The sequence below is a fragment of the Eptatretus burgeri genome, chromosome 3 (genome assembly GCF_056783735.1).
Source record: "Eptatretus burgeri isolate ZD-2024b chromosome 3, Ebu_testis_v1, whole genome shotgun sequence".
Taxonomy (NCBI): Eukaryota; Metazoa; Chordata; class Myxini; order Myxiniformes; family Myxinidae; genus Eptatretus; species Eptatretus burgeri.
Genome location: NC_140963.1, coordinates 81,334,535 through 81,357,496, shown reverse-complemented (window position 1 = coordinate 81,357,496; position 22,962 = coordinate 81,334,535). Strand labels below are relative to the sequence as shown.

Sequence of the window (22,962 nt, the reverse complement as noted above, 5' to 3'; positions counted from 1 at the left end):
TTCCTTCTCGTTTCACACGTCATCATCACAATTGTGTTGTTGAGGCATGAACCTCATAAAATGAGCAATCACTTTGCTCGTCCACCAATTTTAAACCAACGATGTCACTCTGGACTAGGTGTTGATGTATTGTTGATGTACCGCCCCCATGATATCGATGTATTGATGGGTTCATACTGGTATATACTGTACTGGGACATCGCTATTTAATTTTTTTCAAACACAGGTTCCAAAAATACGTAATGGTCCATTGCAGATTCCTCTGACGTACGCACAAATGACGCACGATAATTAATTCATGACATACATTATGCACTCTGTCTTTACAAAAAATTGCAAATTTTCTCGTACTATGAAGAATTTGGTTGATAGAGTGAAAATAGGACCGCACGTCCTGAAGTTCACCTGAATCGGGAGCAACAGTCACTAAAATCTCCCGTAGACCCCCCTAGACCCTGATGTCATTTATTTATTTATTTTGATGCCATTGACAAACTTCGGTACATTACGAGTGTTGAAGGTTGTCATCAGGTTTAATTGAAATTGTGTGTGTAGTTTCCGAGAAGAGTGCAAATACCTATTTTAGGGTGCCAACTCACACCCCTCCCCTCCCCCCACACCTCCCCCCACCCCCACGTAGACCCCTCTCAATGAGAGCAGATTTTGATGCGGTCAAATTCACCATCGTTTGTTGTCAGATATGAAGCTTGTGGCCAAGTTTCATTAAAATCGTGTGTTTGGTTAAAGTGATAATGACTGAAGTGTTTACAGACTGACTGACTGACTGACTCACCTGCGGACACTGCTCGATCCCATAAACTCACCAGATTAAAGTCCAGGTGAGCTAAAAGTGGGTTCAGTTTTGTGCTTCACTTCCATTATTCTTGCAGGATAATTTTAAAGAGTATAGTCGTAAATAGAAGGTGAGTGTTCAGCTAGCGAGCTCAGTAAGTATTATAGCTCAGTAAAAAGCTATAAAAAACTAGTCTTCTGCCGAATATTGGCACACGCGATGACGACATCTGCAGTACCGATATCGGCAATCGACATAACCTCCCCCCCCCTCTTGTGAGCAGGTGTTGTTTATCTCGCATGACGATGACAATGGTGGCGCCAATGATTGCTTCTAATGGGATTCATTGGGGAGTTTTGCAAGGAAGAACAGAAAGAAACCTATTTAATTATATGGCTATTTGTACACGCTTAGGGATCCTTTGAATATTAGAGGTAATGAAGTGAAGAATCGCTAAAAAAAATTGTCGGATCTTCACTAAATTTTAATCAATCCGTCCTTGTCACACACCCAACTTAAAAAGAAAAATTCAATGTTGATATACCAGTGGGCTCACACTGGTATGTCAGCGTTGTTAAAAATAAAAGTAAAAGGACTTTTTTTTTTTTTTTGTTTTTTTACGTAGGTTCCAAATATACGCAATGATCCAATGAGCCATTACGTATTCATATATGATGTACACATCGTTGACGCGCTGTAATTTTGCAAAGTATTTCTGCATGGAGCTTTTTTTCCCCCCTTATGATGAGAGCGGTTATTTTACTTCCAACTTCAACGAGTTACCTCTGCCATCGAAGGTGAAGGAGGTTATGTTTTCACCCGTGTCTGTCTTTCTGTCTATCTGTCTATCTGTCTGCCTTTGTGTGCAGGATATTTCAAAAATTTGTGGATGGATCTGGATGAAATTTGGTGGGCTGTTTGGGTGTGTGACGAGGATGAACCGATTAGAATTGGGTGACGATCCGGATCTGTATCCGGCTACAATAATTTCTTTAAGTGATTCCTCACCCTTGAGAGATAGGGCCCAAAACGATATATAGCACGGTATCTCAAAAAGTTGTGGACAGGTTTGGATGAAACTTTGTGGACAGATTGGGTGTGTGATGAGGACGAATTGATTTGATTTTGGTGAAGATCCAAATCTGTATCTGGGCGCGAGAATCATTAAATTTTAAAGTGATTCTTCACCATTGAGAGGTGGGGCCAAAACATATATGGAGTATGATATTTTAAAAAATGTATTGTGCCTGATATGTTCTTGTGGATCAGGTATTGCAGGGTGGAGGTATGCATTCTATCGAGTGCCCTTCTAGTCTTAAAAATTATTTTGTTTTAAAGTGAGATCAGTATTTGTAATCGGCATAGGTGTGGATCCATTGCTATCGCGGAACGCACCGGTTTGATTATTCCGGTATCGCTATCGCAGATCACTGACTCGGCACAGGCCTTCTAAAGCACACCCGATTCATATAAATAACTAATTGGCAGTTTCCTTAAAAACAGTCTCGGGGGCAAAGAAAAAATTCGATTGCTTGTACGGTTTCCCGGATGCTGAGGGTTAAGAGTTAAAACCTACTGTACTTCCTTCCTGGTACGTCTTGACGTCGTACATGTCACTGTTCCAGGTGTCGCCGAGTCCATCAAAGCTTTTTAAATAATGTATGGTATTTAAAGATTGTAACCACCTTTCTTTGATTTGTTCATCGTTGTGTCACACAGCTCGGTATATCTACCCATTGTTTTTTTTTCAGTGTACCGGTATAATGGGTTTATTTAAAATTCCGCCTTACGAGTGGGCAGCAGCTGTTGTTTATCTCACACGATGATGACAATCATAGCGCCAATGATCAGGTTTTATTGGGGAGTTTTGCAAGAAAAAAAATAATAATAAAAAAATTATTTAGTTCCACAATGATTTGCACATGCAGAGGGATCCTTTGTACATTATAGCCTATCGGTAATGAGTTAATGGGGTAAATAATTTGAGTCATTGCACTGAGTTAATCGGGTAATTACTATTCGTGACGCCATGGTGGTGGGGGAGTTGGTTTAGGATGTGGAATGAACAGGGGTTTTGAAAGGGATGGTGTGAAGTGGGGGTGGGAGGTGGAAGGACAACAAGAGTAGTTTGAGATGGAGGAACGAACAGGTGGATTCAGGTGAGGGAAGTTTCCCATGGCAATTACATGGTTTGAAAGGTAAGAAAGGGCAGAATCGTGAGGAGTTGGTGTTACTTTTTGGAAGTTCAAGGGCGAGGGACTGGCGATGGATGTGTAGCTGGAGTTAAAGAAGGGTTGAAAGATAGATTGATAGACGGAGGCGAGAGGGATTGAAAGATGGATTGTTTGATTAAACGACAAATGTTGGAGAGTCAAGACTTTGGGGACGGGGACATTACTCAAGGAATGAAACAGGCTAAACTCAAAACCATTTCCCTCCCCCATCCCTCCAAACCAGTGGTTCCCAACCTGTGGTATGCGTAGCACTAGTGGTACGCGAGGGCCTTCCAGGTGGTTCGCGAGCACTTTCAGGCTCAACCTTAAAAAAAAAATGACGTGGAGAGCAAACGCTACGGAATGTTCAAACTCCTGACTACCCTTGAGAGCGAGCCCAACGATGAATTTTCCCAAGAAATCGTCCGTCACCTCTCACTGCTCAAGACTGAGTTGATGCATTACTTCCCAGACATTACATGTTGTGCCTACATCACCAATCCGTTTTCTGTTGAACCAGGCGATCTGCCTGTCGGGACCGGGGAACAAGAGGAGCTCATAGATATCCAGGCTGACGAGACAGCAAAGACGAAGCACAAGGAATGCTCTCCAATAACTTCTGGGTGACCATGGCCTCCTTGTACCCGACACTAGCCCGTCACGCTGTTCCCCAGCTACTGATTGTCCCCTCTACGTGGGAGTGCGAGCAGGGGTTCTCAGCCATGATGACCATCAAGTCAAAGAGCCAGAACCGTCTTGCTGCGCCCGGGCATGATTTCCGATGTGATGTGAGCAAAGTAATGCCCCGCATCGACCAGCTGGTGGAGAAGAAACAGATGCAGCCCTCGCATTAAATTTTCTTCTTTGTTGACAGTTAGTTCATTTGTGTGTTCTACTTGTGAATAAATTGATATCTTATCGAATTGAGTTTTTCTGGGACCAGGTGGTACGCGGCGACAGTATGGGACCTCCAAGTGGTACTCAATCAGAAAAAGGTTGGGAATCACTGCTCTAAACAACGGGTGGAAACTGGAAGTCTATTCTACATACAAATTTAAGACGCATCTTATTTTGGGAACGAGAATTAGTTCATAGTCCGTATCGGTATCGCTCTTTCATACCATTCTGGTTTGAAGTGTTTCTTCAGGTAATGAATTCATGTACAGGTAGTGAACCCCAAAAAATGGAATCGCCTCTAAATTAGGAACACAAAGTATATTGAAAGCAACGGATTCCACATACAGTCGTGGCCAAAAATATTGGCACCCTTGCACTTTTTCAAATAATGCACCATTTCTTCCAGAAAGTTCTTGAAATTAAAAAATCTTTTGGTATTTACGTATGTGGTTTGCAGTGGAACAAAACAAAAAAAATCTGAAAAAAATATTAAATCTGAGCTTATAACACAAATCCTAAAATGGCCTGGACAATATTGGCACCGTTCAGAAATTGTTAGAAATAACTGGATTGCAAGCAGGTGATTCTCCTTTACTTTGGAATTGAACTCGCCTGTGGTGAGTTGCAGGTGCCTGCAATATATAAATCACTCATTCAACCAGTTTGAATCGAGAAACGTAGTCATTCTGCTGTTTTGTGTCACTCTGCGTACTGCAATGAGCATGGAGAAAACAATGAAACCCAGAGAATTGTCTGAGGATGTCAGACACAAGATTGTAGCCAAGCACGGACAATGTCATGGCTACAAGTCCATCTCCAAAGTTCCTGGGTCCACCATACGCAATGTTATCAGGAAGTTTGAGGCCCATGGGACCGTGGCCAACTTCTCTGGACAGGGTGAAATCCAAAAGTCCCGTAAAGCGAAGGGACGGAAGATGGTACAATAATCTTCGAGTCCAAAATTGATTGAGGGTATTAATTCCAGGAAAGAGTATAATTTGAAGCGATGAGTTGGGCTACATAAGTACACCAAATTTCAAATTAGTCACTTGATGCATAAAAATTCTGGAAAAAATCATGGCGAAGGGACGGAATCGATAGAATTGAGAAATCTTAAATTTTATTTTCTTGCCTCGAGTGTATATACATTATAAATATAAATTAAATGAAATCTGTTTTACTGCATTTGTAATGATATGGGAGATGTCTGAATAGCATTTTTTTATATGTACTTTACGTGAAAGTTCAGTCCCAACCAACTTCTCGGTATAGTACAATGTGAAGGGACGGAAAAAAATGTTCATGTTGTTGATATGATATGGTGAAAAATTATTTTGTTCCATATGATCAAAATTAATTCTGAACAGTTATTTCTGATATGATCTGTCATTACAAATCAAAAATTTACTGGAGGGATGCTTTCAAAAAAAAATTGAGCTTTGTAAAAACAGGCTTTTTTCGTGTCAAAAAACGTCATTTTTTTAGAAAATCATCAAAAAATCATTTTTTTCAAAAAATATGTATGCAATCAATTATTTTGGTATTTAATAAGTTGACTCTTACTAAGATGAGTATGAATACCAATTTTTACCTGAATTTGATGTCTATGGAATATTTCAGAGCCAAAAATACATTTTAAAAAAAATGTTAATGACTTTTGGATTTCACCCGACATGACCACAAGAGGAAACTTGATCGAAGGTTACGGCAAAAGATTGTTTGAATGGTGGAGAAAGTACCTCGATCAACTGCCAAACAGATTCAAGCTGACCTTCAGACACAAGGTACGACAGTTACGACCATCCTTCGCCAACTCAATGAAAGGGGGTTCTACGGTTGGAGACCGAGGAGGACCCCACTGCTGAGAGAGAGAGAGAGACAGAGACAGAGACAGAGACAGAGACAGAGACAGAGACAGAGACAGAGACAGACACAAAAGAAAGCCTAACTGGAGTTTGCCAAAACACACCTGAACAAGCCAAAATCCTTTTGGGAGAATATCCTGTGGACAGATAAGACCAAATTAGAGCTTTTTGGGAAAGCACATCATCTCTATGTTTACAGAAAACAAAATGAAGCCTTCAAAGAAAAGAACACCTTCCCTCCAGTCAAACATTGAGGAGGTTCAGTGATGTTTTGGGGTTGCTGTGCACCCTTGAATGTGTGCATGGCTTCATGAAATCAGGAGATTACCAAGGCATTTTGGAGCTCAATGTTCAACCCAGTGTCAGAAAGCTGGGTCTCCGTTGAAAGTCATGGGTCTTGCAGCAGGACAATGACCCCAAGCACACTCCATAAAGCCCCAGGAATGGTTCAAGACAAAATGCTCGACTGTTCTGAAGTAGCCAGCAATGTGTCCAGATCTAAATCCCATTGAACACCTGTGGGGAGATCTGAAAACAGCAGTTGGGAGAAGGCACCCTTCAAATCTGGGAGAACTGGAGCAGTTTGCACAAGAAGAGGGCCAAACTGCCATTAGAGAGGCGTAGGAAGCTCACTCATGCCAATAGGAAGTGCTTGATGGCAGTTTTGTCCAAAGGCTGTGCTCCCAGATTATTTAGTCCAGGGTGTCACTAATGTTGTCAATGCCATTTCCTTTTAGTTTCTGATTTAAAAGGAGATATTAAGTTCTGAATCAAAATCAAAGGTTCTGTAATATTAACAGTGAAATAAAGAATTGTCGAGACCAAATACTTTCGTCAATTTCAACTTATTTTTTGAGAAAATTGTGAGTTATTTGAAAAAACTGCAAGGGTGCCAATATTTTTGGCCACGACTGTAGGTGTGGCCATGTGTTAATTTAGCAAATAATATCCCAGCATGCTCGGAGACGTGTGTAAAAATGCTGCACAGACCTGGTTGCCTATAATTATGGCTCGCATGGTTGCGAGAGGAGACATCAGTGACTGAAATGGGCATGATTGTTGGTGTGCATTTGGCCAGAACTTCAGTGACACACAGCTCAATTTGCTGATGTTTCATGAACAACGGTGACTAAGGTGGTGTCGGCATGGAACTCTGACGGAAACGCATCATCGGCAAAGGGCAACATTGGGCGGAAGCGCATACTCCAGGATCATGATGGCCTTGCATTAATTTTAAGTGCAAGCCAAAGCAGGCAAGCAACTGCAGATCGATTGACTGTAAATTTCAACTTGCGGCACGAGAAGCCATTTTCATAAGAAACAGTCTGCCAAGAACTCCATAGAGTGGGATACCATAGTTGGATTGCAGTGCACAAACCGTTCATCACACCTGGCAATGCATGTTTGTGAGTCCATTGGTGCAAAGAGCACATGCAATGGACTATCGAGCAGTGGAGAAGTGTGATGTCATCAGATGAATCTGCCTTCACCATGTTCTTGACCAACGGATGAGTGCACATGTGGCGCCAACTTAAAGAACTCTACAACTCTGAGTGCTTGGTTTCTGATGGTTCTGTAATCTTGTGGGTTGCATTTTCCTTGCATGGTTTTGGTGCAGTCATTCACTTCGAAGGCAACTTCAATGCCAATCACTACTCTTATCAATAGTCCTGAGTGATCATCTTCACCCCGTGTTGCAGCATTTCTTTCCTGCTGGGAGGGGTGTTTTCCAGGATGACAATGTCCCCATCCACAGAGCACGTGTGGTCACCCGATGGTTTGATGAGCATGGCACTGATGTTATCCTAATGTCATGGCCTTCTCAGTCGCCCGATGTGAACCCAATCAAGCATTTGTGGGATATTCTGAAATGATACCAAAGACAGCGTTTTCCACGTCCATCTAACAGGTATGAGTTGATTGATTTTCTCGTGGAAGAATGGTGCAGAATCCCTCCTGCAGAATTCCAGACGCTGGTGGATTCTATGCCACAGCGCATACAGACTTTACTTGCCACACATGGTGGCCCAATGCCCTATTAAGTGACTTTGCATTGGTGTTTACATTTTTTTTTGTCCACTTCCTTTATGTCTTGTGTTGTCTTTAAACTCAAGACCACTAAAACGTGCATTTGGTTTGTGTGTGCCAACTGAGCTTGATTGTGTAGGCCTTTGCAACACAGCAGCATTATGCTGCTGGAGGTATTATAGTTTTCCAACCTCCATTGTTTGCGGTCTCATCCACAGATCACAGAATGCAGCCAGTAACACTACCCACTATGTGTCCACGTATGAAAAAGCTTTTGCTCCCAGCAGTCCTGTGTCCTCATTGCCCAAGATGGGCGGTTGTCTCCTGCCTTCACGCTGCAGCGTCCTATGCCGTATGCAGCAGAAGTACCCCTGCACAATTGAACAGGTACTCACCGCAGCTTCACTTTTTTTTCTTTTTTTTTTACTGGATGCTTAACCTTATGTACAGTGTTTAAAATATTTGGTCTCTTTTTACGGCTATTTTTCTTTTTAGTTCACTTGTGGAATTTTGGTCAGGGGTTGGGAATTTGGGAAGTTGGGGGAGTTTAATATTTAAAATCGAAAAAGAAAGGATAGAATGGGAGGAAAGGAATATTGGGATGGAAGGGAGGGTGATGTGTGGAATAACCTGTCCGTTCATGTCCTTGCTTGTTGTGTCCTCTTGGTGCCCTTCTGTAAGTTTGTTGCCTCTTACCCTCTGTCACCTCACTCTTCCACTAGCCGAGATTTTTGTATACAATTTTTGTGTGGAAATGTCGAGGAGCAACAGCTCAGCCGCGAAGTGGTAGGCCACACAAGCTCACAGAACGGGACTGCCAAGTGCCAAGTGCTGAAGCACATAGCATGGAAAAAAATCGTCTGTCGTCGATTGCAATACTCACTACGGAGTTTCAAACTGCCTGGAAGCAACGTCAGCACAAGCACTGTTCGTTGAGAGCTTCATGAAATGGGTTTATATGGCCGAGCAGCCGCACACAAGCCTAAGATCACCATGCGCCATGCCAAGCGTTGGCTGGAGTGGTGTAAAGCTCACCACCATTGGACTCTGGAGCAGTGGAAACTCGTTCTTTGGAGTGATGGATCACGCTTCACCATATGGAAGGAAGTCCGATGGACAAATCTGGGTTTGGTAGATGCCAGGAGAACGTGACCTGCCCGAATGCATAGTGCCAACTGGAAAGTTTGGTGGAGGAGGAATAATGGTCTGGGGCTGTTTTTCATGGTTTGGGCTCGGCGGCTTGGTTCCAGTTAAGGGAAATCTTAATGCTCAGCATACAATGACATTCCAGATGATTCTGTGCTTCCAACTTTGTGGCAACAGTTTGGGAAAGGGCCCTTTCCTGTTTCAGCATGACAATGCCCCCGTGAACAAAGCGGGGTTCATACAGAAATAGTTTGTCGAGATCGGTGTGGAAGAACTTAACTGGCCTGCACAGAGCCCTGACCTCAACACCATCAAACACCTTTGGGATGAATTCGAACACCGACTGAGCCAGACCTAATCGCTCAACATCATTGCCCGACCTCACTAATGCTCTTGTGGCTGAATGGAAGCAAATCCCCGCAGCAATATTCCAACATCTAGTGGAAAGCCTTCCCAGAAGAGTGGAGGCTATTATAGCAGCAAAGGGGACACCAACTCCATCTTCATGCCCATGGTTTTGGAATGAGATGTTGACCGAGCAGGTGTCCACATACTTTTGGCCATTTAGTGTACATACCAATGGTATTGTGATTTGTGTAGGTGTTACTCGTGTTAAACAATTGGTTTGGGGTAATCGCAGCATCCACTTGACTGATGTTACATCAAAACTGTCTGAAATTCATTTAAGTAAGTGCTCAGGGAGATTCCTAAATTACTAATTTGGATGGGGATTGTTTAACCATTCACTCGAAAGTCAAGATTTTCCTTGCAACCTACCGTTCTGGTGCTGGTGTTACTGTCTGTCAATAATTCCATTCTTCACTGTCCATTGTCCACGCTACACTCAATTGCACAAACTTGTGTCTATCTGCCTTGCAATCCCTCGGCTTCTTTGCCTGCTATTTTTAAAAGGACCTAAATCTGGACCACCCATCATGGGACCATCGTCTGACTTAATTGGGCTCAAATTCTCACTCCGTAAAGTTTTGGTTGTTGGTACAGGTTTTGTTGTATATCAACATGCATAGATGATACTTGTACCTTTTGTTCGTCGGATATTCTCCGTAGTTATCGACTACAGAACATTGTGTTTGAGAATGGAGTGTGGTCTGTCACTACATCCCACAATGCTGTTGTCGGCCTCGTGTATTCTTGAACCCTTATCATTTGTTCTACCCCACTTACTCTCTGCGGTGTGTGGCTGCAGATATTCCAGCACGAAGAGAAAGAAAAGTACCAGCAGCTTGTCCGAAAGTTTGTCCCTTTCAACAGCCGTATACATTCTCGTCTGGCCAGCCAATCGTGAGTTGCACGAATTGTTGCGATACCACCACACTGCTCGTACTCGACACTTTGGGGTTTCGTCGTTTTATGCAACCATGCCAATGTGTATACTGTAATCTACTTGATATTCACATGTAAATAATTTCTGTGATAATTAGGGTACCCAGTCAAATGGACTGGGTAACATATTGTTTTTCTTCTGTTTATTTTTTTCTTATTATTATTCTTTTTCCGCCGGCATGTCGTGGGCTTTTTCGCTTTAAAAATCATTTTCTCAGGGATGCTAAGTCTGATCGACACGAAATTTTCACCATAGTATGTATCTTTTTTGATAGCACACTCAGTTTATAATTATGACGTCACTGGTCACGTGTTGCGGGTGCCATCTTGAAAAAAACGATAAACTTTGGACATCCTTTGAAACAATGGAAATTTTTTTCGCTTGATACATTTTACTAAGCTCCCTATGCGGAACACGTGTGATTTTTTTCGTGATGTCATAGGTGAAGCGGTATACCGCTGAAAATTCGTCAAGTCGATCGCCACATGGGAAAAATCTGAAATTTTTTGAGCATCATCTACTAAATTCACCGTCGAAAATGTTTTTCGTGACGTCATCGATGACTTAATTCGGCCGCCATCTTGTTTTTAAATGTTTTTTTTTTTTTAATCTTCTTCTCCAGAATAGCCAGACAGATTGAGGCGAAACTTTACACATATATTCCCCAAGAGGTCCTTTTTCAAGTTTGTTAATTTTGAATTGATAGGTCAAATGGTTTGGCGGCCATCTTGAAAAAACCCCAAAACCCTCAAACATCTTCTCCAGAAGCGCTGGTCCGATGACGGGGAGATTTCACAACTATATTCGGGACATGTAGGCGATATAAGTTTGTTAATTTTGAATTGATAGGTCACATGGTTTGAATGCCATGTTGGATTTAAGAAAAATATTAAATAATGTTTTCTCTGGAACTCCATAAGCCATCGAAGTGAAAATTTGCAAATGCCATCCTCCATCAAGTCTGCATACATGGTAAAAAATTTTTTTACCTCAGAAGTCACATGGTTTGGCGGCCATCTTGGATAGAAAAACAGACCTTATCCGATTTCCACGAAAGTTCAACTTCTTAGGGTCCACGATCTTCTTCTTCTTCTTTCGGCTGCTCCCGTTAGGGGTCGCCACAGCGGATCATCCGTATGATCCGCATAGTGATTTGGCACATGTTTTACGCCGGATGCCCTTCCTGACGCAACCCTGGTCGCCTCTTACGACACAGGGGTATGGTACACCTATTTTAACCGGGGTATACACCGGCCCAGTATACTGGTACTCATTTCGCCGACCTCGGAAGGATGACAGGCTGAGTCAACCCCCTGGTGTATTAATTCAGTGGCCCAACGGGGCTTGAACTCAGGACCTTTTGGATCCCAAGCCGCTGCCCTAACCACTGCGCCAACACCAGGCTTAGGGTCCACGATAGGAAGCTGAATTTAAATTTATGATGTCATAGGTCACATGGTTCGGCAGCCATCTTGGATCAAAAATGAATAAATTTTAAAAATCTCCAGAACGGCAAGACAGATTGAGACGAAACTTTACACATATATTCCCCATGAGGTGCTTTCTCAAGTTTGTTAATTTCTTCTTGATCGGTCACATGGTTTGGTGGCCATCTTGAATTTACCCTAAAACCTTCAAACATCTCCAGAACGGCTACTCTGATCAAGGGGAAACTTCACATACCTATTGCACATGAGTAGGGAATACAAGTTTGTTAATTTCTGATTGATAGGTCACATGGTTTGGCATCCATGTTGGATTTAAGAGAATATTAAATAATGTTTTCTCTGGAACCGCTTAACCTAACGAAGCAAAAATTTGCAACTGTCATCTTCCATGATGTCTGCATATATGATAATTATGACATCACAAGTCACATTGTTTGGCGGCCATCTTGGATAGAAAAACGCACCTTTTCCGATTAACACAAAACTTCACAGACTTGTTTCACTACACATTTGGAAGCAGAATATAAATTTGTGATGTCATACGTCACATGGTTCGTCAGCCATCTTGGATTGAAAATTGATAACTTTAAAAGTCTTCTTCTCTGAAACGGCTGAACAGATCGAGGCGAAACTCCACCATTACGACCGCCTCTCCATGACTAATAAGTTCTCACCCCCTTTTGATGTACGACACATCGTTTGGCAGCCATAGTGGATTGAAGGGAAAATATTAATTAATGTTTAATCTGGAACTACTGTATCAATAAATGTGAAACATCAGAGTTATGATGGAACAGTCATCTGGAATGAAGATTTTAAATTTCAACTGGATCGGGCCCAGTGTTTGGCAGCCATGTTGGATTTAAGAAAAATATTAAATAATGTTTTCTCTGGAACTGCTTAACCAATCGAAGTGAAAATTTGCAATTATCATCTACCATCGGGTGTGCACGCGTGGTAAAAATTATGACGTCACAAGTCACATGGTTTGGTGGCCATCTTGGATTTAAAAAATATTAAATGTTTTCTCTGGAGCTGCTTAACCTATCGAAGCGAAAATTTGAAATTGTCATCTTTCATGATGTCTGCATACATGGTACGAATTATGACATCACAAGTCACACTGATTGGCAGCCATCTTGGATAGAGAAACGCACCTTTTCTGATTAACACGAAACTTCACAGACATGTTCCACTACACAGTTGGAAGCAGAATATAAATTTGTGATGTCATAGGTCACATGGTTCGTCAGCCATCTTGGATTGAAAATTAATAAATTTAAAAAATCTTCTTCTCCAGAACGGCAAGACAGATTGAGGCGAAACTTTACACATATATTTCCCATGAGGTCCTTTTTCAAGTTTGTTAATTTCTTCTTCATATGTCACATGGTTTGGCGGCTATGGTGGATTGAAAGATAAATATTAATTAATGTTTACTCTGGAACCACTTTTCCTATCGAAGGGAAACTTTGCAAAATTCTCATTTAAGTCTCACGTTGTAGCAAAGGCAGACATCTGGGTACCCGGTCATCACTGCCAGCAGTTATAAAGTGGCAGTTCTAGTTTTTCTTTTTTTTCTTCCCAATTCCCACTAATTATAATAAAACACAGCAGATATGCAGTTCAAACTTATTATTTGAATATGAGCAACAAGAGAACATTCTCTCAGTCCAAGTGGACCGAAAGTCTTGAGTTCAATATCATAGCACATTTGTTCAATTCAAATCTGCCATTATTAACATGCCAATACGCTGAATGACCACTCTGCAGTTGAGCTTGACTTTTTAATCCAGTATTTCACCATGTCATAGTACTTTTTATCCAAAAGCAAGTGAGAAAATCTTGGCTTTTTTGGCAAGGACTGCATTGTCTTCTCTGGATTCTTTCTTTTTCTTCAGCTTGGCAGCCTTTATACTTCTGACCGTGCTTTCATTTCCTCCTGATGACTTCATCTTTTTTATGCATTGTCGAGGTTTGTATCAGAGCTAACACACAGAGCATATAACAAAGGGAGCAGGAGAAGCACGAAACAGTAGGGAGCAGAGACGTTAAGAGATCTGTCGAAGGGAGAGGGATGTGGCAGGATACACGGGGTAAACAACATGGATACTGCAGGTACTTTCAGGATGGATAGCAGGGAAGGAGGAGTCCTATTGGCTCAAATTCCTCTAATTTGGTTACGGGCCACACCAGCTGCATTTGGAATTTATTGACGACATACTACACCAATCTCTGGAGAAGGCAATCTTAGCTTGAAGTTGGTCATCATCATTGTTCTAATCTCCCCTCTTCTGTTTTTTTCTTGGACTTTCGGGCATTAAAGTATTGACGGTGTCGTTGGCATCTTGTATGGTTTTTCGCTGCTTCTTGTGTCTCGCAATGCTCAGGGTTCGGCAGGCCAGGAGTTTTCAGAGGATCTGTGGATTTTATCCATTTTCACAATGGCGTCTTTTTCGGCGATGGTTCTGAAGATACTGTATGTGCAGTATTGATTTGATCTTTCGATGAGAATGATTTTTGTCTCAACTTGGTGCACTTTTATAGCTGACCAACATTTACTCAGATTTTGGCACTTGATTTCATGTCGCCGTTACGCACAAACCGTGTGTATTGTTTAATCTCAGCAGATTAGCATCAACAGCATCAACAGCATCAAAGCAGCTATGGCGACGTAGCGTCCCACTGCAGCTTCATCTTGATTTACATTTTCTGCGAATTATGATTCCCGCAAGAATGGTTTGAAAATAAAACCGTGAATGATAATTCCCGCTAATATCAAGTATATTACAATATTGCATGTGGAGCTCAGTCCCTGCTGGACGAGACTTTTTTGTACCGTGCTTTTTTAGAGTTGGAAGGTCGTAGAAGAGCTTCATGATGGAAAATTAGAGATTAAAGTCATGAATAGAAGTTTGAACAGTAGTACTGAAAAGCAAAGTTTAGCCTTACTGATGTGATTTTTCAACACAACTTCCCTCCACCCTCTAAATGGCTTTGGTCTTATTTGAACACACAGTTGCATGGCTTGTTTCAACTTTAGCAATTTAAAACTTTATTTTAACTTGCCAAAATAGACATTTCTGTACCTGAGTGCATTTAACATTGAATTGCAGCTTATTCAATTATGATCATGTCATCGAAGCTTACCTGTTTTATTTATCTCTGGAGTGAACTTTCCACCAAGCCTGCAGGGTGGAACGAAGGGTCAGGAGTCAAAAGGTGTCACCATTTCACTACAATAATATATTGTTGCAGTGAGGTTCTAAGTCTGTGCCAATGGCTCCTTTCATGACATACCAGATCGTATGGGCTCTCATGGCCAGAACCCGCTAGATCCCGGTCTTTGATGACCAGATCTCGTGGGCTGCTAAACGATGGTCAGCTGAGTCTGAAGTCCCAAAAGGGTTGCGGGTCATATATGTTCCATTACCTTCTCGTTGAACTCCGGCATTCTAATTGTGAGCCGAGCGGTCTCCTACCTGCATACACTTTAACTAAGTGTGCGCTAATTGCTTGTGCCCATCCATCTTAAGAACACAGCAATTGTACAGAGTGGTACACATTCACAGGAGACCAGGTTGGTTCCAACAGGTGTGTATTCAAAAACCAAGTACAGCAAACAAACGGTAAAACAATAATAAACCCGTAATAACATGCATCCATTGAACAGACCAAGTGACGCATGGAATTTCTTAGCGAGATAACTTAGGGCTCATAGATATTCGACACTAGAGACCAGGGTAATGGAACAGGACAGAAGAGCCACTCTAATTCTAATGGAGGCAGGTCCCAAGTCCTGCTGGCTTGATCCAAGGAATGGATAAAGCGATCATTAGGCCACACCACGGGCTTTGGTCTCGCTGTGACGTTGACATCCCAATGTTGTTTGGTCTTTTTGTGAAATGTACTGACCACCGAGCCAGACGCACCCAGTCTTCCTTCCCAGCATAGTGTAGGAACCACCACTGCCCGAGCAGAATTACCTATGATTAGGAAGTCACCAAGCACCAACCGACAGGGACCGACACCACCAGTAACACAGGAACATTGGAGGGGAAGCTTGATTCTGCACCGTGCCTTTTGTCCCCCTCTGGCCCCACCGACAGGCCATTCTGATCCAAACGTGCAAATTTTGGAGACAAGGGTGGAGCTCATGACGACGCCCCTCCTATAGACTGTTTTGATCTTGTTCTGGGCATTTACAGTAGGCCACGATCCTGGTCACATGCCATGGTACCGAAACCTCTGGAAATAACATAAAGGACCGATTCGGGGAAGAAACATTTAACAAGCCAAAGGGATGGTAGGTGAAGAAACATTACATAAGCAATGGAGTCCTATCACACGGATTTGACAGTATGCTTAACTAAGCAGGTACTTAAGAAATAACTGATGCTATGCTATCCATTCTTAATCCCTGAGGAATCATTTCTGCAACAACAGAGTTGGCATCTTAATATTAATTAATATCCACTTTTTCCACAAATCCCTACTCTTGTTTCTCGTGGAATAAAACAATGTATCAAGAAAGTCACAAGTAAACTTGATTTAATTGCTGCCTGTTGTTTACATACTCTTTCGCCTGTTGTGCAGGTCCAGCTCACTCCCAAGGGGATACGAAAGTCCTGTATCATTGGACAACGTTTCCTCGGTTGCGAGCCCTTCCCTTGGGAACGGCTCATTATCTGAAACGGACTTTTCTCCAGGTGCGACTTTTATTTTCTAAATCTGTATTAGTTTCGGGCATTGTGCGAGATGGAAATGTGAACTCTCACATCCATCTCCAACCAGACAGAGCCTTAATGTGAGACAGGAAATGTGAGACAAATACTTTGCTCATAATGGGAAGAAGGCTAGGCCTGGTGTTGGCTTAATGGTTAAGGTGGCTGGCTGAGGATCCGAGAAGGGTCCTGAGTTCAATCCCCTGTCTTTTCCGTTGAATTAACACCAGGTAGGGGTGACAGCCTGTCATCCTTCTGAGGTCCTAACAGCAAAATGAGTACTGGTATACCGGTATACTGGTAACGGGTATTGCATCAGCAGCACAGCCGCACGCCCAGACAATGATGCTTCTCACAGCCTTGTGCTGGAGGAGGGAGGAGTGAGGATGACAGTGGATATATTAACTGTTTGAGTGCTGTTCACCGCGATTGTGGCTCGTGTCATTGTTCAACAATCTGTGATTGTGCGTATTTAAGTGTTTGTTCCTGTTGTTGCTTAATTAAACAATACATACGTTTTATTCAGTTAACCTGAAAAAATACCATATTTTTGTATTGCATACTGGAAAATTCAGCACTCAAACAGTTAATGGCCACATGGGATGGACAATTCAGCAGTAGGGTGGAGTGAAATATAAGAATATGCAGGATGCCTTTGGAATAGTTTGTAAAAGATGTAGGACCCACGAATGACTCATCATGCAAAATTATAATCATTTAAAACAATGACTTCAGGTAGCCCAACTCACTCAAAATATTAATAATTTTTGCATAAATAAATATTTCAAGGGGGATAACTCCGAAACTATTTTTGCAATATATATTGCCTGTGTTAATGATATTATACAACTATGCATTATATATTCTACCTATTCTATTATAACCGATAATTAGTGAGAGATGGATTGATCAGAAATAGGCAAAACTCAAGGAACAAGATGGCAAAGTTTAACACCAAGAAAGAATAAAAAATGTGATTTTCTGACATTGACTGCATATTCACTAATGGCAATGACTGTTTGATTAATTCTTATCAAGTTAGTTTTATCTGAAATATCCATATTCGTTTATTTTTTTTACCGTTTATGTCATATTTGAGAGAATTGGGCTACCCGAAGTCATTAAAGAAATTAAATAAAAATTTAGTATATCACTTATTATTATGTTACATCTTTTAAAAACTATTCCAGACCAAAAATATGAAAATTACAAAAAATATTCATTTTCACTGCACCCTATTCAGCAGCCATTGATTTTTGGTCATCAAGTGTGGAGTTTGTAAGGAAACACTCAGCAAAGAGGTTGACGTGATTCAAAGATTCCTTCTGTGGTGAACTTTAACAGTGCAACACAAAACACCAGAATGTAAAATGGTCCTCCAGTTTTCTGCAGAATGTTGTAAGAAAGGCTTGAGGCAGTGTGTCATGCTTGGTGCTTATTGTCTCTGATCCTTCATCATTAGGCCATCAACTGTTATGGTGATGGTGCATTTTATTGTATATTCTGTGTTCTACCTCTTCATATGCAAAAAGCTGGTGGTTCTTTGTGAGCTGATTGATATGTATTGGTTTTATTTATTTATTTTTGAAGAGCTTTTTTGTTGCAGGCTCTGGTACTGAAACAGAATCACTCTACATTGTGAAGACGATAAGAGCACCAAAAGCTCGCTCTTCCAGGTTTTCCATTTTAAACTCTTCTTTTTAATTGTTGAAAGTGTTGTTGCTTTTATTCTGCACGTTTTAATGCCTTGCCCTACTCTGCTTGCAGTTGTACCACAACCATTAACAAGAAGCTGTTTGACTCCGAACAATGGATTAAGGATCTGTAAGCAGCAACTTTGTCACTCATCTCTTGCAAAAAAAAAATCAAAAAATCTGTTTGCTTGCTTTTTTGTGTGTTGCCTTTCATAGCATGTTTGTCACTGCTTAAAATATATATTTTTGGTAGTCTCGATTCTGGAGCTTCCAGAATTGTGTCTTCAAGATTTTACTTTGAGTAAAGAAAACCAAAAAAATTACCCAACTTAATTTTCTATATTTGGGTGTTTTGGCATTATGGTCTCAAAAATTGGATTCTCAAATTTGAGAGCTTGTTCATGGCACATTATTTCCTTTGTGGTCTCGAGATCAGGGAGTGTATTTATATGCACACGCTATACTAACCCCATGCATGCATGTGTTTTACCGAAATGAGCACATCAACTCTGACATGACATCAGTGTCGTGTCATAGTGTGCTTCTTTCGTTAAATTTATTATTAGCTCACCTGGAACGTAATCCGGGGAGCTAATGGGATGGCACGTTGTCAGACCATCAGTCCGTCCGTCTGTCCGTAAGCACGTACAACTTGGTCTCCGAAACTGCTGATGGGATTGTGATCAAACTTGGCCAAAATGATATTTGGTATGTTGCAACTCAAGTTTGTTCATGGCATTAAAAAGAATTGGGGTCTAAGGGGTCCTATCAGGGGTCAAAGTGGGTCCAGGTTTTACCTGCAAAAATAGGTATTTCTTTTTTCCTCTGAAACTACACACACAATTTTACTGAAACTTGACCACAACCTTCATCACCCGCCGTGATATACCAAAGTTTGTTCACGACGTTAAAAAGGGGGTCTAAGGGGTTCTGCAGGTGGGGTGTGGGGGGGGGGTTGCCCCCAAAATATGTGACTTTTGCTCCTCATCGAAGTGAGCTTCAAGACTCACAGTCATATTTTAGCTCACTTCGACTTTCGGTAGGTGAGCTTAGGCAATCGAACACTGTACGTAAGTCAGTCAGTCAGTAAACACTTCAGTCATTATCGCTTGAAAGAAACACACAATTTTGATGAAGCTTGGCCATAAGCTTCATATTTGATGCCTAATGAAAGTTTATTGACTGCATCAAAATCTGCACTTATCAAGGGGGTCTATGGGGTGGGGTGTGGGGGGGGGATGGGCATTTCATCCCCCAAAATAGGTATTTGTTCTCTTCTCTGAAACTACACACTCTTTCAGTGAAACTTTACCAAACCTTCATCACCTGCAAGTACAATAGTTTGTTCACAACATTAAAAAGAAAAAAAATCATGGTCTAAGGTGGTTTGTGGGGGGGAGGGGAGGGGGGTTGAGTTGAGTGACTGTTGCTCCTGATCCAGGTGAGCTTCAGGACACGTGTTTCTATTTTTATTATTCTTGTCTGGTAATCAGCAGGACAGAGACATTGTGTTCGTGTGGCAGATGACACTAATAGGTCCTGCAGCAAGTGCTGTGATGGGACTCGATCTGTGCCCTGCTCCCTCAGAGGGTGTGTGTGTGTGTGTGTGTGTATGTGTGTATGTGTGTATGTGTGTATGTGTGTATGTGTGTATGTGTGTATGTGTGTATGTGTGTATGTGTGTATGTGTGTATGTGTGTATGTGTGTATGTGTGTATGTGTATATGTATATGTATTTATATATATATATATATATATATATATATATATATATATATATATATATATATATATATATATATATATATATATATATATATATATATATATACATACATAGGGGCTGCAAAAGTAGGTATACAGCAATGAAAACAAAACGTGCACACAAAACGTATTTTATTGATTATTCAAGCAGATCAATAATAACATTAATCTAGTATTAATGAATGAATTCTAGTATTAAATGATTCCTCGCATCACTATTATAATACTGGTAATACTGGTATAATCCTGACTGTATACCTACTTTTGCAGCCCCCTGTGTATATATATATATATATATATATATATATATATATATATATATATATATATATATATATATATATATATATATTCTGTGAGATCTCAAGCTTTTGATATTTTTTTTTCACAAAAATCATTAATGTAGTCACCAACCCTTTCAATATGCATGACTATCCTCCTTTCGAACCAGAGTATGGTTTACAATGATGATTTGCTTTGCATGCAATGTAGACTGTCTCTGCCAGATTGACATCTAACTGTTTGACTGGTGAAGATTTATGAGTTTTATTTCTTGGTTTCCTCCTCTCTCAGCCAAAGTAAATACTTGAGCAATGATGAAGAGCGTAAGCGAAGCATTGTGGAAGAGAGCATGAAGGTGACTGTTTACAAGGAAAAGGTAAATATCGGGGTGAAACTCTTCTGTATGTACAGTATATGGAAATCCATATTTTTGTATCGACGTATGTAGAAGTTTCTTTATATTTGTTGTTGGCAAAATGCCATGGTTAGGGGGAATTTGAGTGCTATCCTATGTGGATTCATTTCTTAACCCTTTTCATTTGGATTACGTGTTCAACACATTGGTATTGTGACTACAGTCGTTTTTTTCACATGTTTTTATGGAAGTTTAATACCATGTATGTTGTAGATATGCAGCCTGATCCATGATGCCTTGCCATCCTTATTGTTCATATTTTTGGTTATCGAACTGCCAATCGATGGCAAATTTCTGTTTTACAACATGGACAATAAATAATCTTGAAGTTAGTGGCATGGAGAGCTTTCGTGGTTACCTTGATGTCGAGCCAAGGGAACATCTGTAAATGCTGTCAGACTACGAGAATAGTATACATTGTACGATTTCCCCATAGTTATCCCCTTCCATGAACTTAATGGAAAATGTCAATTGAACACACTAAATTCATAATCCCAGAACTGAACCGTTGAATGGAAAGAGTTGAAAACTTATGGTTGTACTTGTGTGGATGATAGGGGGTAAACAAAATTCATAGATCTTGGGATTCAGAGTGGGGGGAGTACCCCAATTTTCTCTATGTGAATGCATATTTCAGAGGGCTACCTAGTGGAAGCATGTAGGTTATCACAAATCATAAAAGTGGAATTGAAGAACGGGTTGTTTGCAAGTCCATTGAAATTTGTCCTGCATGGATTTTGATCACAATTTTTAGATCCTCGTGGAGGATCTCTGTCTTACTCACGTTGTTGTTCTTGTGGACTTTTTTGTTTCACAGCCCACATTTTTCATCGAAACTTCCTGAAACTTGGCATATATATGTAAAAATACCCTGCGCAAAGAGTAACGATCTCCGATTTTGAAAATTCCTCCTAGAAAAAAAGTTATGACGTCAAAATATCTCCGCTAATGGAAATCGCCTAAAAAATTATCTCCGAAACTAGGCAAGCTTTTTGAATTCTGTTTGCGGGAATCGAACAGGGCATTAGCAGAGATGAATTACCACACATATGATGCATCACTATGACATCATATCAATTTTTATGACTTCATTCCTAATTTTTGACATTTTTTGTTTTTTGTTTCACAGCCTACAGTTTTCATCGAAACTTCCTGAAACTTGGCATATATATGTTGAAATACCCTGCACAGACAGTAACGATCTCCAATTTTGAAAATTCCTCCAAGAAAAAAAGTTATGATGTCAAAATATCTCCGCAAATAGAAATCACCTAAAAAATTCTCTCAAACGTGGCAAGCTTTTTGAATTCTGTTTGCGGGAATCGAACAAGGCATGAGCAGAGATGAATTACCGCACATATGATGCATCACTATGACGTCATATCAATTTTTATTTACGTCATTCCTATTTTTTGACATTTTTGGTTTCACAACCCAGTGTTTTCATCGGATCTTCATGAAAGTTGCCATGTATATGCAGAATGCCCACGCGCAAGCAGTAACCATCTCCGAATTTGGAAATTCTTCCTAGAAAAAAAAGTTGGCGTCATAATATAACGCTAATGGAAATCGCCTGTACCATTATCTCCGAAACTAGGCAAGCTGTTTGAATTTTGTTTGAGGGAATCGAGCCGGGCATTAGCACAGATAATTTATCGCAAACCTGATGCATCACAATGACGTCATATTCGTTTTTATGACATCATCATTAAGAGGACGAGGATCTTAGCTCATTTGAGCTTATTAACTGTAGCTGGATCATGTGGTTGAGTTGATCATCTTGGCCACAGGGTTGACATGGCAAAATCTAGGGACACTATTGTGTTTCATGTTTGTACCCATCAGTGACTTCTTTGGCATAATGAGAAGTGATGAAGCCAAGTTGTGATATTTGCAGGATGTCATGACCACGTCATCGATTGCTTGAACACCTTACTCATCCATGTCATTCCCCAACAATTGTCAGCACATACACACAGGTTATTAAAGCATTGGATAGACTGCTTGTAAATGATCTGAGTTGCCAATGAAGTCATTCTGTCACCTCGCATTGACTGGTCCGCATGCGTCTGTGACCATTTGTTGGTATATTTTATATATTGTTTGATCAGAAGCCATTTGCGTTTTCAAGATGACGATCCAGCCGCTCAATCTTGACATTTAAAAGTCAATCCCCAAAAGTGAGAAATAAGTGTAAGTGGGAATGGACTGATCGATGAAGTAACAATTCAACATCAGGCCAGGTTCTCTCTGCATTCCATGTGCAAAGCACATTACGTACAGGGCCAAGGTTTAAACTTAAAGGCTCGTGATATTCCTGCATACCTCAGTAATCACAAAAAATGTTT

At 40.8% G+C, this 22,962-nt stretch overlaps 1 protein-coding gene across 11 annotated transcripts in view; it reads left to right on the top strand.

The window, feature by feature from the left end:
• The window catches only part of LOC147030298 (sentrin-specific protease 1-like), a 147,741-nt gene that overhangs the window by 32,530 nt on the left and 92,249 nt on the right, over nucleotides 1–22,962 (top strand). For all 11 annotated transcript variants that reach the window (XR_015056297.1, XM_085874218.1, XM_085874213.1 and 8 more), the window contains 6 exons: nucleotides 8,015–8,183; nucleotides 10,150–10,244; nucleotides 16,332–16,444; nucleotides 18,066–18,135; nucleotides 18,227–18,283; nucleotides 20,491–20,575. Coding sequence is in view for 10 of the 11 variants with exons in the window: in XM_085874218.1 (XP_085730344.1) it covers nucleotides 8,015–8,183; nucleotides 10,150–10,244; nucleotides 16,332–16,444; nucleotides 18,066–18,135; nucleotides 18,227–18,283; nucleotides 20,491–20,575 (589 nt within the window). In the remaining variant the exon portion in view is untranslated. The remainder of the gene's footprint in view (nucleotides 1–8,014; nucleotides 8,184–10,149; nucleotides 10,245–16,331; nucleotides 16,445–18,065; nucleotides 18,136–18,226; nucleotides 18,284–20,490; nucleotides 20,576–22,962) is intronic.